Source organism: Chamaea fasciata, unplaced genomic scaffold, assembly GCF_029207755.1.
Source record: "Chamaea fasciata isolate MVZ Bird 193981 ecotype frontalis unplaced genomic scaffold, bChaFas1.0.hap1 SCAF_2, whole genome shotgun sequence".
Classification (NCBI taxonomy): domain Eukaryota; kingdom Metazoa; phylum Chordata; class Aves; order Passeriformes; family Sylviidae; genus Chamaea; species Chamaea fasciata.
The window spans coordinates 17,726,811-17,740,126 of NW_027094087.1; the positions used below are offsets into that span (position 1 = coordinate 17,726,811).

The 13,316-nt window shown below is 35.9% G+C and overlaps 1 protein-coding gene across 5 annotated transcripts; it reads right to left on the bottom strand.

Annotated features, from left to right (window-relative positions):
- Positions 1–359: 359 nt before the first annotated feature.
- Positions 360–12,825, bottom strand: TRAT1 (T cell receptor associated transmembrane adaptor 1). Of its 5 annotated transcripts, none has more exons than XM_066175125.1 (7): positions 12,737–12,825; positions 9,789–10,005; positions 7,364–7,474; positions 5,810–5,846; positions 4,424–4,485; positions 3,070–3,128; positions 360–1,978 (listed from the first exon to the last, which is right to left on the bottom strand). In XM_066175125.1, the coding sequence occupies exons 3-7, from the start codon at positions 7,464–7,466 to the stop codon at positions 1,697–1,699; spliced, it is 543 nt and encodes a 180-aa protein (XP_066031222.1). In that variant the 5' UTR covers positions 7,467–7,474; positions 9,789–10,005; positions 12,737–12,825; the 3' UTR covers positions 360–1,696. The 5 variants fall into 5 exon arrangements, with proteins under 5 accessions (XP_066031222.1, XP_066031224.1, XP_066031223.1 ...); XM_066175127.1 differs by having other exon boundaries at positions 9,789–9,877; positions 12,737–12,822; XM_066175126.1 differs by having other exon boundaries at positions 9,789–9,882; positions 12,737–12,818.
- Between the last annotated feature and the right edge of the window lie 491 nt (positions 12,826–13,316).

Here is a 13,316-nt window from a genome sequence, read left to right on the forward strand (position 1 = left end):
GATTCAGTAGTCACTTGAAAACTACCCCAAAACTAATTAAAAAAATAGGTTGTTCAGTTGTTTATTTAAGCAGATGGAGGGTAAAGAGCCAAAAGAATAAAGCTAAATGAATGTGTCAGCATTACAAATTCCTTGGAAATAGTTGATAGGCTGTTAAAGATCATCCTGTCTGAGAACCACAATCAATAATTGAGGCAGTGATTAAATGTGGAAAGGAAGTGTGTGTGTGTATATATATATGGAGAATATTTGCAAAAATGCCCCGCTCTTTGAACAAACACTGTTGCAGGGAAACAGGGAAAGCAGCTGATGAAAATTAGTGTAAACACACTGCTGGACTAAACAATGAAGACTGAGAATAGAAAGGAAACTAAATGTATTTAAATCCCATGAAGTGAACTTACTGTTACTTGTACAATCAATGAGAGAAGTGGGTACCTCATTTCCATTACATTAGTTATCAGATTAAAATGACAGGTTGAATTTACCAATTGTTTGTTTGTTTGTTTTTAATGAGTTTGTCTCATCCCTTAATGTGTCCATCCATATCTGCTGTTAGAAGGTGTTTTATTTACTAAAACATTTTTGACATGCTTTTTTGGCTCTATGTACTATGGGCCTTTTGTTTCCAGGCATATCTCTTTCAGGACCTGACACAGATTTAGGGTTCCATATTCTTCAGAATTTCAAGCTCCTTGGCACTGCTCTGTGTGGATTTGAAAGGCTCCAGTATACTGGTTTTTTGAGAAGGCATGAGTGTCTGACACTTAGAGGCAGACACATTGCATCAACTTGCTTTATTGTTTCTTGTTGCAACTACTTAATGACTCCCAGAATATAAAAATAAATGCCCACTCTATAAAACTTAGCATTTAAAGAGTTTGGTCTTCAAATGAACGTGCACATGGTAAGTGAAGGGTTTGGGGAAATAAAAAGCTCTATTTGTTTTGGCAAAATAGTAAGGATGGCATTTGGAAACCCAATAGGAATGTAAGTGTAACATAGAGTATTAGAAGGAAGAAATCCTCCCTAGATTTATTGTTATAGATGGTTTGATAATATCTTTGTGGACCCTTGAATACAGCTGTGTACAATATTACACTTGTAGAGGAGTTGAGATTTGAGATGCATTCGAGTATTGTTCGAGGAAACTAAAGATATATAAAGACACTGCTAAGTCTAGTGGTATGTACAATTACTACTTTAAATCAGCTGTTAAATTATTCTCCAGTCATTGCCATAGACCAGTCACAGTCAGAAAGTTCACAGTGTGGAACAGCAGATCAGTTCTTAATTGGCAAAACAACTAATCACCAAGTATACAAGTATGAAACAATCTCATTTCAAAAGTCTTGAAGTTATTATAGAATAGCTGTACTCTGCTAGAGCTCTCTAGACACTGAGAGGGTCTTTTAGGACTGCTGGAAAGCTGATGATTGATTCTTACTGAAATCACTACCCTGTGAATGCTGAGCTACCAATTTCTGCAACCTTTCAAATTGTCTTCAGAAGGCCAGATCCATCTGAGTGGCAGTCTGGACCTGTGTGTTGCTTAGTCTATAAATATGCTTGGCAGACAGTTTGGAACACCTAATTTACCCATTTCATACCCCTGTTTAGTATGTTACTTTTCTAGAATATTTTCTCTAATCATTCATTGTTCCTCCAGAATGAAAAAGCAAATCTCACTTTATGGTTACATATTTGGTTCATTACATTTTCGGTTCTCCCCTTTCGTATTATGAATCAAGCCCATTAACCTGATGGGGTCATCATGAATGGCTTCTACTTTTGCTGTGTTTTCAGCAGCCAGCTGCTCACTGTTGAGGTAAATGCTAACTTTGGAAGCCACCATGGGGTTAGATGATCTTTCTTCATCTTCCTCTAATGAAGGATCTTTCTTTTTCCTTGGTTTTCTGCGTTTTCCCTTGACACTGTGATCAAGTGAGGCATAACACATCTGATCAGCAGACTCCACCTAAAAGAAAATTCACTTTAGGTTCACTAGTTATCCTTGCTTTGGATTTATACCTAAGACTTCAAGTATGTCTATAGTCTAATCATGGTTCTGCCTGAAATTTGCCTAAACTAGCTGTAAAACAATTTATTAAAATACAAATGATTGAACTGTGGGAAAATGGAAGAAAGATCAATATAAGCTAATGGTAAATGACTCATAGTGGCAATATAGAAAAATTAATCAAGGTATCTTTGGAAAGATTCTCTGTGGGAAGGAGGGGAGCTTATTACATAAGTCCAGGTTCTTTGAGATGCAAGACATTATTTGATCAGGTTTTCTTCTCACTTTTTAATTTTTTTGGTTAGAATCCTGTTATTAACAACATTATTAACAGGTTTTGTCTGTGCAGAAAACCAAAGATGGATGATTCTTGTCTGTATGTACTATCCCATTTCCAGTGCAAAATGTATGCTTTTGGTGTCTTTCCCGATTCTTTGTGATTTTCAAACCAGACCATCAATGACTTGACATTGGAATGTCTAGATTAAAAAAGTTGTTCTTTTCCTGCTGAAAATACCCTGTGAAAGAGTCTCAAATATGTGGCAATCAAGTCAGGAAATTGATGCTAGGAATGCTTCAATTACAGGCAAATTTCGTTTGAAGCTTGCATGCTTTTAGGCATACAGGTATCTCAACAAAGTAAGGCATATAGATTTTGCACTGGACAGGAGAGAGCCAGTCAAATTCATGACTATCATGTGATGCAGTTTGTGTTTTCACTTGGTTGATAACTAAACCAAATAAAATTAATTCTTTACATAAGCCATGGATGCAAATTTAATTCCACGTGATCTGCATGCCTGTTGCTGAGCTTTATTATGCTGTATCATGTGGAACTGAACTGTCTGTTATTCTACTTCCTTATTAATGACTCACATTGAATGGAGGGTCAAGTTTATACTGAAATACCTTGATGAACTGAGATACTAATGCATGGTAATTTTTGTGCGAGTGTAAAGATTTTTGTTGTATATTGTTATAGGATAAAGGAACTCTGAGACACGTCATGTTACCCTAATTCAGAGATCCATAACTAAAATTAGAGGTACCTGTAGCTGGTTAACTGGTCTTTGAGGCTGGGACTTCATCTGCTCGTAACAACATTCTTCTGTAATTTATAAAAGCAGAAAAATCTTTTTATTGTGACATGCTACTGAGTCTTAAAAGATCAGACCAACAGATTCTTTTGGTTAGAGAGTGCACTCCCCCCAGTTTGCTTTGGTAGGTTGTTTGTGTTTGTTTTGAAATCACACACAGATCTCTCCCTCTAATTTATAGAGAGGTAAATAGCTAAGAAATTCAGACACATACTGTGAAAATTAAAATAATTTTGTGTTCCTATGAAAGAGAGGTTTCTCATTATTCACTATATGGGAGTCATTTTAGAGTGGTGGGAGGACTTCTTGCAATTAAGAGGTAGCCATATACAGATGTATTTTTCAGCACAGGCAGCCTTTTCTTTGGCTGAGAAAGAGGTTAAGCGTTGCAGCAGCTGGTTCCTGAGTCTACTTCAGTTTAAATTTGGTGTAATTCAGCATGAATTTGGTTCTAGTTATTTGCTCGTGTTATATCTCACTTTAGCCACCAGTAAAACAGATTACTTCCTTACAGTTTTCAGACTTTTACAATGCCACTGCATTTGAGTGTTGACTTGATTAAATTTATGCAAACTGTATGAAAAAGTTGGATTTGTTTGGGCTTTTTTCTTCCCTACTTTAGTTTTGCTTAGCCCCAGTTAAGGCTTGCAGAAAAAGTTGTATTCTCGTTACTTAAATACTGCTTTAACTCTCTAAGGGCTTCAAGAGACAAACCCTCGGCACATCTAGCTCTCACTGCAGTTATCTGATGTTACAGCCTTTAATGCGGTGTCTCTCTGCCCAGGATTGTTAACTTGAGCACAGTAAAGCAAAGCCAAGCTGTCTGCCCACCATTCAGCTGCTGGGCTTCAGCACATTTGTCAGTGGTGCTGGTAATATGTGGATAGCCACAGCAGAGAACTGGTGTGTGTGTGTTTGTTTCTGCCTGCCTCTGTGGGAGCACTGACCTTGGACTGTGAGTAATATGTGTTTTAGATTGCTTTAATAGGCATGGATCAAGCTATTGTTTCAGTTAGTGCAGCTTTACATTTAGACAAACTGTTTTGAGATATTTGGCTGAATAGGACTATATGGACTGTAAAAAATCAAATTCAGTATGAGATCTGTTCTTAGTAGTAATAGTGCAGTATGAAGGTTTGCATTTCTACCCCAAGTATCTTTTAATAATTTCAATTATATCAATAGTTGAAAAGATGTAGATTCTCAAGTTTGTCATTTGAGAAATGCAAAATATGTCAGTCAGTAAATTTTTAATCATAAATTTTATAGCCACTGAATAGACACATATTCCTAAAATGAAGCTTACCTAAAATATCTTGATTGAGATTGCCATAAACAGGATAATCTTCTGTGTGATAGCCATCATAGCTACAAGGGGAATGAAAAAATACTTTTAATTCGCAGAATACACTTTATTTAACACCCCAGTACTTGATGTCAGTAAATGTTTTATGCACATATGCAGATTGTGTGTGTATATGTATATGTAGCAGATTGACTGTGATCTTATAAACAAGATCAAAAATATCAGAGGAGGCAGAAATGGCAGTGTTAGTATTCTCAGAAGAGATTTTTTTACCCAGCCCAGAACTGAACTCTCCTTTCCTGTAGCTTCATTAAGCACAAAGCTAATCTCAAGACTATTAAGCTACAGTTTGAGAGTAGGGTAAGAAATATTAATGATCACTAAAAGGAGCCCAGTTCATGTCCTCTGAGGCCACTCTGCAATACAAACTAAAGCACTGTATGTGTCTTTTGGGGTGATGTTCTTAAAAGGTCCCCTCGTCATTCAAATAAAATACTTTTGTCAACAGAAACAGAGAAGACTGAAGCCAAGTTCAGTTTTGCATTTTTAATGGTATGTTGTGTTTCCTTACCTGGTGTTACTTGAAAATGTTTCTAAGTGGGTTTGTAAAATGGGGATTGTTAGTGGGAAGTGCTGTGTAACCTTTCTACTGCACCCCTATATTGTGTCTTGTCAAGGGGGTGAAGTCTTGCTCTAACACCACAGTTAGTGGTATTTTTCATCTGAATAGGCAGTAATAGGCAAATAGAGACTTCTATTTCAATTTCAAGAAAATTTGTAAGGGAGAATTGGTTTTTAATAACAGGTGCAGGCTTTTGTATTTTTCTTTCAAGGTCGTTTTATATTTGGGTTGAGATGAGACTCTTTCTATCTCTGTTTCTAAAGTTTGGGCTAAGTTTAGAGTTTTTTTTCTGTATGACATAAGAGAGAGACTTGAAACAGATTTGTGTAATAGATCATGAGGTATCCTGCAGCTGTAGCAGAACGTTTTATTGCTTTTGGATGCCATGTGTAAAAGATGGTTATGAAATGTAAATACATGTAAATTATTGCTCCACAAGTATTAACTATCAGACCATAATTTGTCACTGTTTTGTGAGAGCTGAGAGTTCTTTTAAATTATTATTGACTGCAAGTGATAGGTAATGGTGGTTTAGCTCAATGTCTTGCACTTTCAGATAAAATTATAGTATTAGCATTCAATTATTTCATTGTTCATCAAATGACTGGAGGATGTATCTTCCACGTGAATTTTTTTCCACAACCAACATTTCCAGGCAGACTGCATGAGATTGAATTTTCCTCTATGCCATCCCTCCAAAGCCATCTGTCATTATTTACTGCATATTTTACTCTTGCCAGAAATAATTTTTTTATACAACTTACCTTGGCCTGTTCTCTTCGTAGTCTTTATACATTTTAGCTGGAAAATTCATTTTAAAAATTAAGAGAAAATGAAATGTTATTTTAGAGCACTTCAGATAATTGTCTCAACAGACATACTTTTGACTTTGTTTTAGAGAAACAGTTGAAAAGCTCTGGCTCTTAGGATCTTCAGTTGTCCCTCTACTTTTCTCAAATACTTTTGTCAAGTGCAAGAAATGTTTGTCTTATGGCTCTCTGCTGTGGCTGCAAAGTCTACATTAGTTCACAGTACCCAAGAAATGTATTGTAACACATGTGATTCATTCTTGTTTTCCTCCACCTTCTGCTTCTCCCTCATCTTTTTCTCTCAGATTTTCTCTGTCTGGGGAGGTGAATCATGTTAATATTGCAAAGTGACGTGTTTATTTGTTTTACTAGTCCTGGTACGTCTGAAAAAGAGCTCCTGTGATCCACACAGTTGAAGAAACTGAAGCAGAGACACAATGGCTACAAAGTGATTTCATGCTGGAGCTTGATTTATAATTCAGGAATGCCGGACTTTCTAGACTCTGCTCCAGGACTCCAGAATTTACCACAATAAGCTCCAATTCAATGAGTAATGCATCATCAGCCACTCTGACCTAAACCTTAGGTTAGTTTGTAAACGACTGTGATTCTTTCTCATAGAAATATCTGCCTAGTAGCCCTAAAATACAAACCAAAAAGCTCAACCTACGACCATCCTAAAACACTCCAGCAACTCTCTTAATATCCTGTGAAAATCTGGTTTTCTAATTCTTGGTGAGCTCAGTTTATAAGCACAGGCCTTCTGTTTATATAGATTAAATGCACAGGTCTACTTAGCCTTGTTGAAGTCACCAGCGTTGGCCTGCCCACCCCTACGTGCACAGCACAGGTGCAATTTTCCCTGTGTAAGGGGAATGGTGAGGATTGTACAACTTCCTAACCATTGAAGTGTATACATAAGACAGGTTGCACTGGCACAAGCTGTCAAAAAGTAAAAATTCATTTCAACCAAAACCAGAGTATGACCGTAAGTCATGTGAGACACATTGGTTTGAGAAATACAGTAGAATCCCACTATGAAAAGCAGTTAGAATGTTTTTCCAAAATACATTGATAAGGCATATCTGTATGGAATCTGAAATTCAAACAAGTGTTCAGGAATTTGGGGAGGAGAATTTTCTCAAATGTATTTTCTATCAATCCATCTACTTACAATAATTTTTTAATAGAAGTGTAAATAATAGTTAACGGAAAAGTATACTCCCTAGGAAAGGAAATTGCAGCTATTAAAAATATACTTTAAAAATAAAAATTCAGTCAACTAAATTCTTCTTGTTCTGCTGGTTCGCCTTCGGCTAATGGATTTTGGTAGTTGTTTCTTTAGCAGTGGATCAGGCAGTTAGCAATCATTCTGTAACCATACCTGTCTCTCCTAAAAATTTTCTTGCCAAAAAATAAATTGATTCAGAAGAATCAATTTGTCGACTTGATATCTCAGAATCTTTAAACATTGAAACTTACAATTCCTCACGAAGAGACATTACTTACCTTTCTTCTTTTTGATACAGTTTGTAATATTCAGTGTCAATGAAACAAGCAGAGCCAAACTCAGAAAGGCCAAAACTCCCCAGACAGAAAAATGGCATTCCATTCCTGTGACTGAAAGAAATTTGACTATTTGTGTTGTTTTGCAATTTTACTGTATTCTTTGTGCTTGGCTGATTTTTGCTTTCTGTAATCAAAGCTATTATTTTGTTGTTTACTCTCTGACAGCTATTGCTATACAAGCTAAATAATTAATGTCAAAACCAGATGCAAAATAATTAGAAAGCAACTTTAATAAAGTGATAGCAGAAATACTGTTTCATAGGAATTCCAAAGATTAAGCTATTGTTTTGCTTGTAATATGCAGTAAAAATCAGAAATTAATAAAGAAAAAAATTTACTGGATAGCTTTGAAGTTTTTTGTGCTGTTTTCTATAAGTTAGTATTTGCAGTAAATTAATTAAATTCTTAGCTGAATTCTACAGATGATGAAAGTAGTTCTGAATTTAATTGAAACAAATTTGCTGGATGTGTCTCTGAATAATAGCTAAGACTGTAACCTTTTAGCAAATTCTTCAAATAAAGTCAAATTTGGTTATGTTCTCTTGCATTGTTTTCCAGCTATTCAAACCTCTTACTTGTGCTTTTTCTCTTGCCTGAGAAACCAGAGGAAGTGATGGTAAAGGATAAGCATCAGCTGGGAACCAGTGAAGCCCCAAGTATTACTGCAAGGAATAGTTCAAGCAGCTTCTCGAACATCATTTGGTAAAAGATGAGCTCACTTATTTGAACAAAGTCTTATTGCAAGAAGAGGTAAGTTTAGAGCAAAAGAAAAAAGAGAGGTAAGAATGTCCCTGCACAAAATCTTTTTTTTTTCATTTAATTAACCTTTGATTAACCTAGCTTGTACAAATTTTCCATCACAAACCACACTGAAGAAAATAGCCTATTTGTGGCTGTCTAATGGCCAAAATTATCAGTGTTGCTTCCAGTGGCCTGCAGAAGCCTTCCTTGACAGAGGAAACACTGAGCCAAATAAATGAGTGAAAGGAGCTTGCAGCTTGATTCTTAACTTTTCCCAGAGGCATTTTTCATATTCTCTGAGATTTGGAGTGCTTGAAATAAAGTGTGGTGCCAAAAACTAATGAACTCCTCTAATAGTGCATCAAAAGAAATGTGTAGCTGCAGCAGAGCAGTCAAGGGGTTGGATTGGACGATACTGATCCTTAATGCACTTTGTTGTTTTTTGACGTATTCCCTCAGGAAGCTGACATTTTGTTTGTTTCTTAAGTAAATCTGAGTTAAAGGAGTACAGGAATGTACTTTTCCATGTTGCTGGCCAGGGGAGGGTGCCAATGCATTTGCTCCTGCTGAGAAGACAGGGCTTAGTTCCTTGACTGACCTGCTCCAGCTCAAAACCTTCTTACAGGTTTTCCCCCTCGTTGTGCTGTGTTGTCAAAGCTCTTTTTGTTATGTTGTACTCCAACCCCCAGATGTTTTTATAATGACAAAAGATAAGATAAACCCTGGTAGTAAAGAATCACAAATCACCTGGGCTTCTGGGATGCAGGTTTCTTTCCTGATCAGAACTCACTTTTAAAAGGAACAAAGCAAAGCAAATAAACTGTAATTTTCTGACAGACTTCTAATTTTTTTTTTTGCACATGGTACTTTCAGTGACCATTTATTCTTTTTAAACTAAATATCCTATTTCCCTTCCTTTCTACCACTTGAGTTCTCCCGAAGGTGTTTGAGTGTTCTTTATTCCTTTTCATGTTGAAAGGCACTTCTTTTGTAATGAGATACAGACATTCATGAGGAGAGATAACATCCCTATGAAAGCACCTATACATCATTCCAATTTTTCAGGGAAGGAATTAAAAGAATGGGAGATCCTACACTGAGAAGATGTTATCAGGGTACATCAAGAATCTCCGGTCTTTGGAACCTGGTTACTGTACAATTAGTCACTCAATATTACATCCCATGCAAGCTGTCCAAAACTACAAGTCCATCCAAGATAAGAAATATCAAGTTTCACTGTTGTGCCTAAATAATCAGAATCATCTCTCATTCTTCTCCTGTCTTTTTATCTTTTCTGAGGTGATTGGTTTCTTCTCATGTTCATTTCATATTTCTTTTCCTACAAACACCTTTTCCAGGGAGCAAAAGCAGTATAGTGGCCTACAAGAAGGGAAGCACATGTAACTGTGATAGAATCACAGAATCAACTACATTGGAAAAGTCCTCTGAGACCATTGAGTCTAGCCTGTGACTGAACACCTTGCCAACTGCACCATGGCACTCCAGTGCCATGTCCAGTCCTTCCTGAAACACCTCAGGGGCAGGGACTGCACCAGCTCCCTGGGAAGCCCATTCCACAAGCCACAACAGTGTGATTCATTAGAGAAAAAGAGTGAGCACGTACCTAAAATACAGTCACGATCTAACGTTGTTCCTTTTTCTTCATATACAATGTTGTCATTTATCTCTCTGATTCAGAAATCCAAATTTTCCCTGTGCTTCCAGAGTAGAAGGAAAGCTTTTAGTTTCAGTTTCACTGTTTTCAGCCCTTAACTGGCCCACTTTTTGTTGACAAGTATTGTTTTCCTGTTTCAGCTTTTGATTTAAATTGAAATTATTATCTGGAAAATAGTAAAGGTTGGATAAAATTTTTTTCTTTTTAGTTTTCAAGTTTAAATTCTATAGTATTTGAGCAATCCTACTTCTCAAGAACTTTAAAAACATTCTAGGAAAATTGGATTTCTCATAAAGCATACCCATGTTTTAAATCCCACCATCTACAGTCGTTTCTTAAGCATGATTTAGGAAGCTTCATGGAGGTAGATAGAATAAGAAAAGAATATTTAAATTTCTTCCTGGATGAACATTACTTAGTTTATTTTTAAATTTATTTTTCACAACACTGACTTAAACATCTGCTCATGTTTCAGTCGAATGTATACAAACTTATGTGTGACTTCAGTATATTTTTGTTTGTTTGTTTGTTTTTGCGACACCAGCTCTCTCTTTGTTAGACAGCAATACTTACATGGGAGAAACAACAGGAGTTTTTACTTAGCCCATAAAACCATATTAAACACCTTGGTCGGAGATGTTCTGGTGCTCTTCTTAGAGCTCTAACATTAGTTTCAAGCTAATCCTATTAGCCTGATATAAAATATGAGAAATTCCGATTTTGTATCCTAGCTTTACAGATATGCAACTCCCAGATCTTTCCCATTTCTTCTTGTTTTTATAGGTGTTTCTGATATGCGGCTTACATTTATAACTGCATTATTTTAACATTAACTACTTTGGCAACAACAACATTAGAAGGAATGTTGACTAATTGTGTGAAGAACAATTTGTCTCCACAGATAACTACACTACTTTCCCTAAATGTGCAATAGTAGATGCAACCTCCCACAGTTAACAGGTTGTGCTAAAGACAAAAATAAGGAGACTTTAGGTGGTGAGTGAGAAATAAACAGCAAGTCTATTGGACTAATTACATTCTATTTCTAAATGGTATCTTTTATTCTATTCTCTAATTTTAATTCTCCTTCAAGTCATCTATTCTCCAATGGAGCAAAACTATATTAATCTATTTTACATAACATATAGTTAGTCCAAAGAACACATGACACTGTATTCAGAGGCATTCTCATTCAAGCCATCAAGTTGAATAATTTTAAATAAAATTTGTTGTATCTTTTGGAAAAAGTCATATGGAATAATTAGGCCACTTGGGAATACGACACTATGATTCTAAAACAATAAGATCAAATTCCATTGGGGTTTTCTGTGATATTCTATCTGTAATAGGAAAGCTTAATGGTGGTAGTAGTTTTTTACAAGAAATAATATTGAAATTTTCTTAAAGTAATGTGCTCATTTGTGAAAAGAAAAAGTTCATTATATACCCAAAGGTTTCATGAGAAGGACAGCAATCCTTTTTATATTGTCAGAAGACTTAAGGATTTGTGAGTGGAGAAGTAGTATAGTTAATAATTATAAAGATGACAGTATTTTGATTAACTAATATCAGACACTCTCTAGTATTAATGATACATTCTTATGTTGCTGTTCTTCCACTTCTCTTTGAAAATCAGGCTGAACTTGGAGCATCCATGTAGAACATCTATTTAGATAATATACTTCATTGGATGATGTTTTTATTTTTCTGGCTTTAGAGATGGGGTTACTCACCATCTCTTAGTATACTTTACAGTATTATAAATTAAAGGTAGCACATTCACACCACAAACTACAGACAAACAAAAGACCTTCTAAATACGTAGCTAATTGTGCTTTTTCTCTTTAAAAGTCTATAGACAACTTTCTCCACTAACAGAGACAAGACATGGAAATAAATTGAGTTTTGGTTATTTGTTCTTTGGTTTTCTTTTTTGGGGGTTCATTATACTGTCACTGGAGGCTGTGGGGGAAAAGAAGCAGAAAAAAAAAACCCAACCAAAAAAACCAAAAGCTTTCAAAGCATTCTAATCTTTCCTGGATGAATTTCTGCTATTCATTTTACTGAAACTCAAAGGAGTGAACATAATCCCATACTTATCTGCAGGGAGTGGAGCCAGATTTAACAATTCGTGTTGGACATTTGTCCTCTTAACAACATAACAATAGTTAGCAGAAGTGCTACATTTTGTTCCTCCTTGCTCTAATGTATTTTGTTTAGAAAATCCATCACAAAGGATAACAGGGAGATAGCATACTTCTACCGGGTTTTTGTACTGAAAAGGAACGTGAGGTGAGGAACACAGATACCATCTAGCTGGACATGCCATCTGTGGTATCAACACGTTATCCACAGAGGCAGATAAATTGCCACCAGATTGATGGTGATGATCTGGAGCACAAAATGGTTTCTTTCCTTTCTTTCCTCTTGTTTTTGTCTACAAATTTGTTAAAGATTAGATAAAACTGTCTTTCCTCCTCCCTTCCAATAAAATGTTGATATAAATAATATTTTGTAGTAATGACCCTTAGAAAAAGAAACCCATTAAGAGACCGATGAATGTTAAATTAGCATTAAAAATGCTTCCACCTGTGTCAGCTTTTAATACAGGATTAATTCTCTGAAAAAGATTCCTTAAACTGCAATTAATCAGTGCACAACTAATTGCTTTATAAGATACCAACTTCATACTTCAGAAGGGAAACAGCGCATTGTAAAATAAGGAGAACCACAGCATAGTATTTTCAGCATAAAACTAATGCCAACGCTTAATCTTCGTTACTAAACCTTAATTAACGAAGGTTTAGCACCCTAAGCCACCTTCTTGGAACACTGTTAATCTATCATAGCATGGTTGTACTGCTCCTACGTTTACAAGTTTAAAAGAGAAGGCTTACCTGGTTTTGTTGTTTCTAGGAATACTCCCCTTCCCTTTATCCAACAGGAAATCAAGTTATGTTGGCAGATGTTGGACACTCTTTTGTTTTGAACCTGGCAGCATGAACCTGTCTTTAGAGCTGCCACCAATCTCAAAACCCTCCAGTCTGTTTTATTCACCTACTTTCTCGCAAACAGGAAATGTGGTTCAGCTTTTACAAGCAAACACACATTCTCTTTCAGTGTTTGCCTCCAAGAGAGACTTAAAGTATTTATGTGTACCCTTGTATTTATTATCCATGTCTTGCCTTAGAAGAACAGGTACAGGACTATTAGTTTCATTTATGTGATATGAACTTAGTTTTTAATATTCATGTTCACACTCTAAGTCGTCTTGCCTCGTAATAAGTTAGTCGAGGCTCCATTATTTTCATGCGGGAAAAGCCCATTCTTTATTCACATCACTTACTTTATACAGTTTTCACAGACCTTGTGTTCAACACCCATTGGCTGGTAGTTTTCTTACTACTTCATTTATTAGTCAGAAGGTGATTTGTGTGTATGGGCTAAGATTCAGGTTGTTTGCATTTTTCCTTTGTG

What these genes read in the sequence shown, in the direction of transcription:
- TRAT1 (XM_066175125.1), bottom strand. Translation starts at nt 7,466, where the DNA reads ATGGAATGCCATTTTTCTGTCTGGGGAGTTTTGGCCTTTCTGAGTTTG. An exon ending in TCTCAATCAAGATATTTTAG is followed by an intron (nt 3,129 to 4,423) that starts GTAAGCTTCATT and finishes TATAAATTACAG; the next exon opens with AAGAATGTTGTTACGAGCAG. An exon ending in GACCAGTTAACCAGCTACAG is followed by an intron (nt 1,979 to 3,069) that starts GTACCTCTAATT and finishes ATTTTCTTTTAG; the next exon opens with GTGGAGTCTGCTGATCAGAT.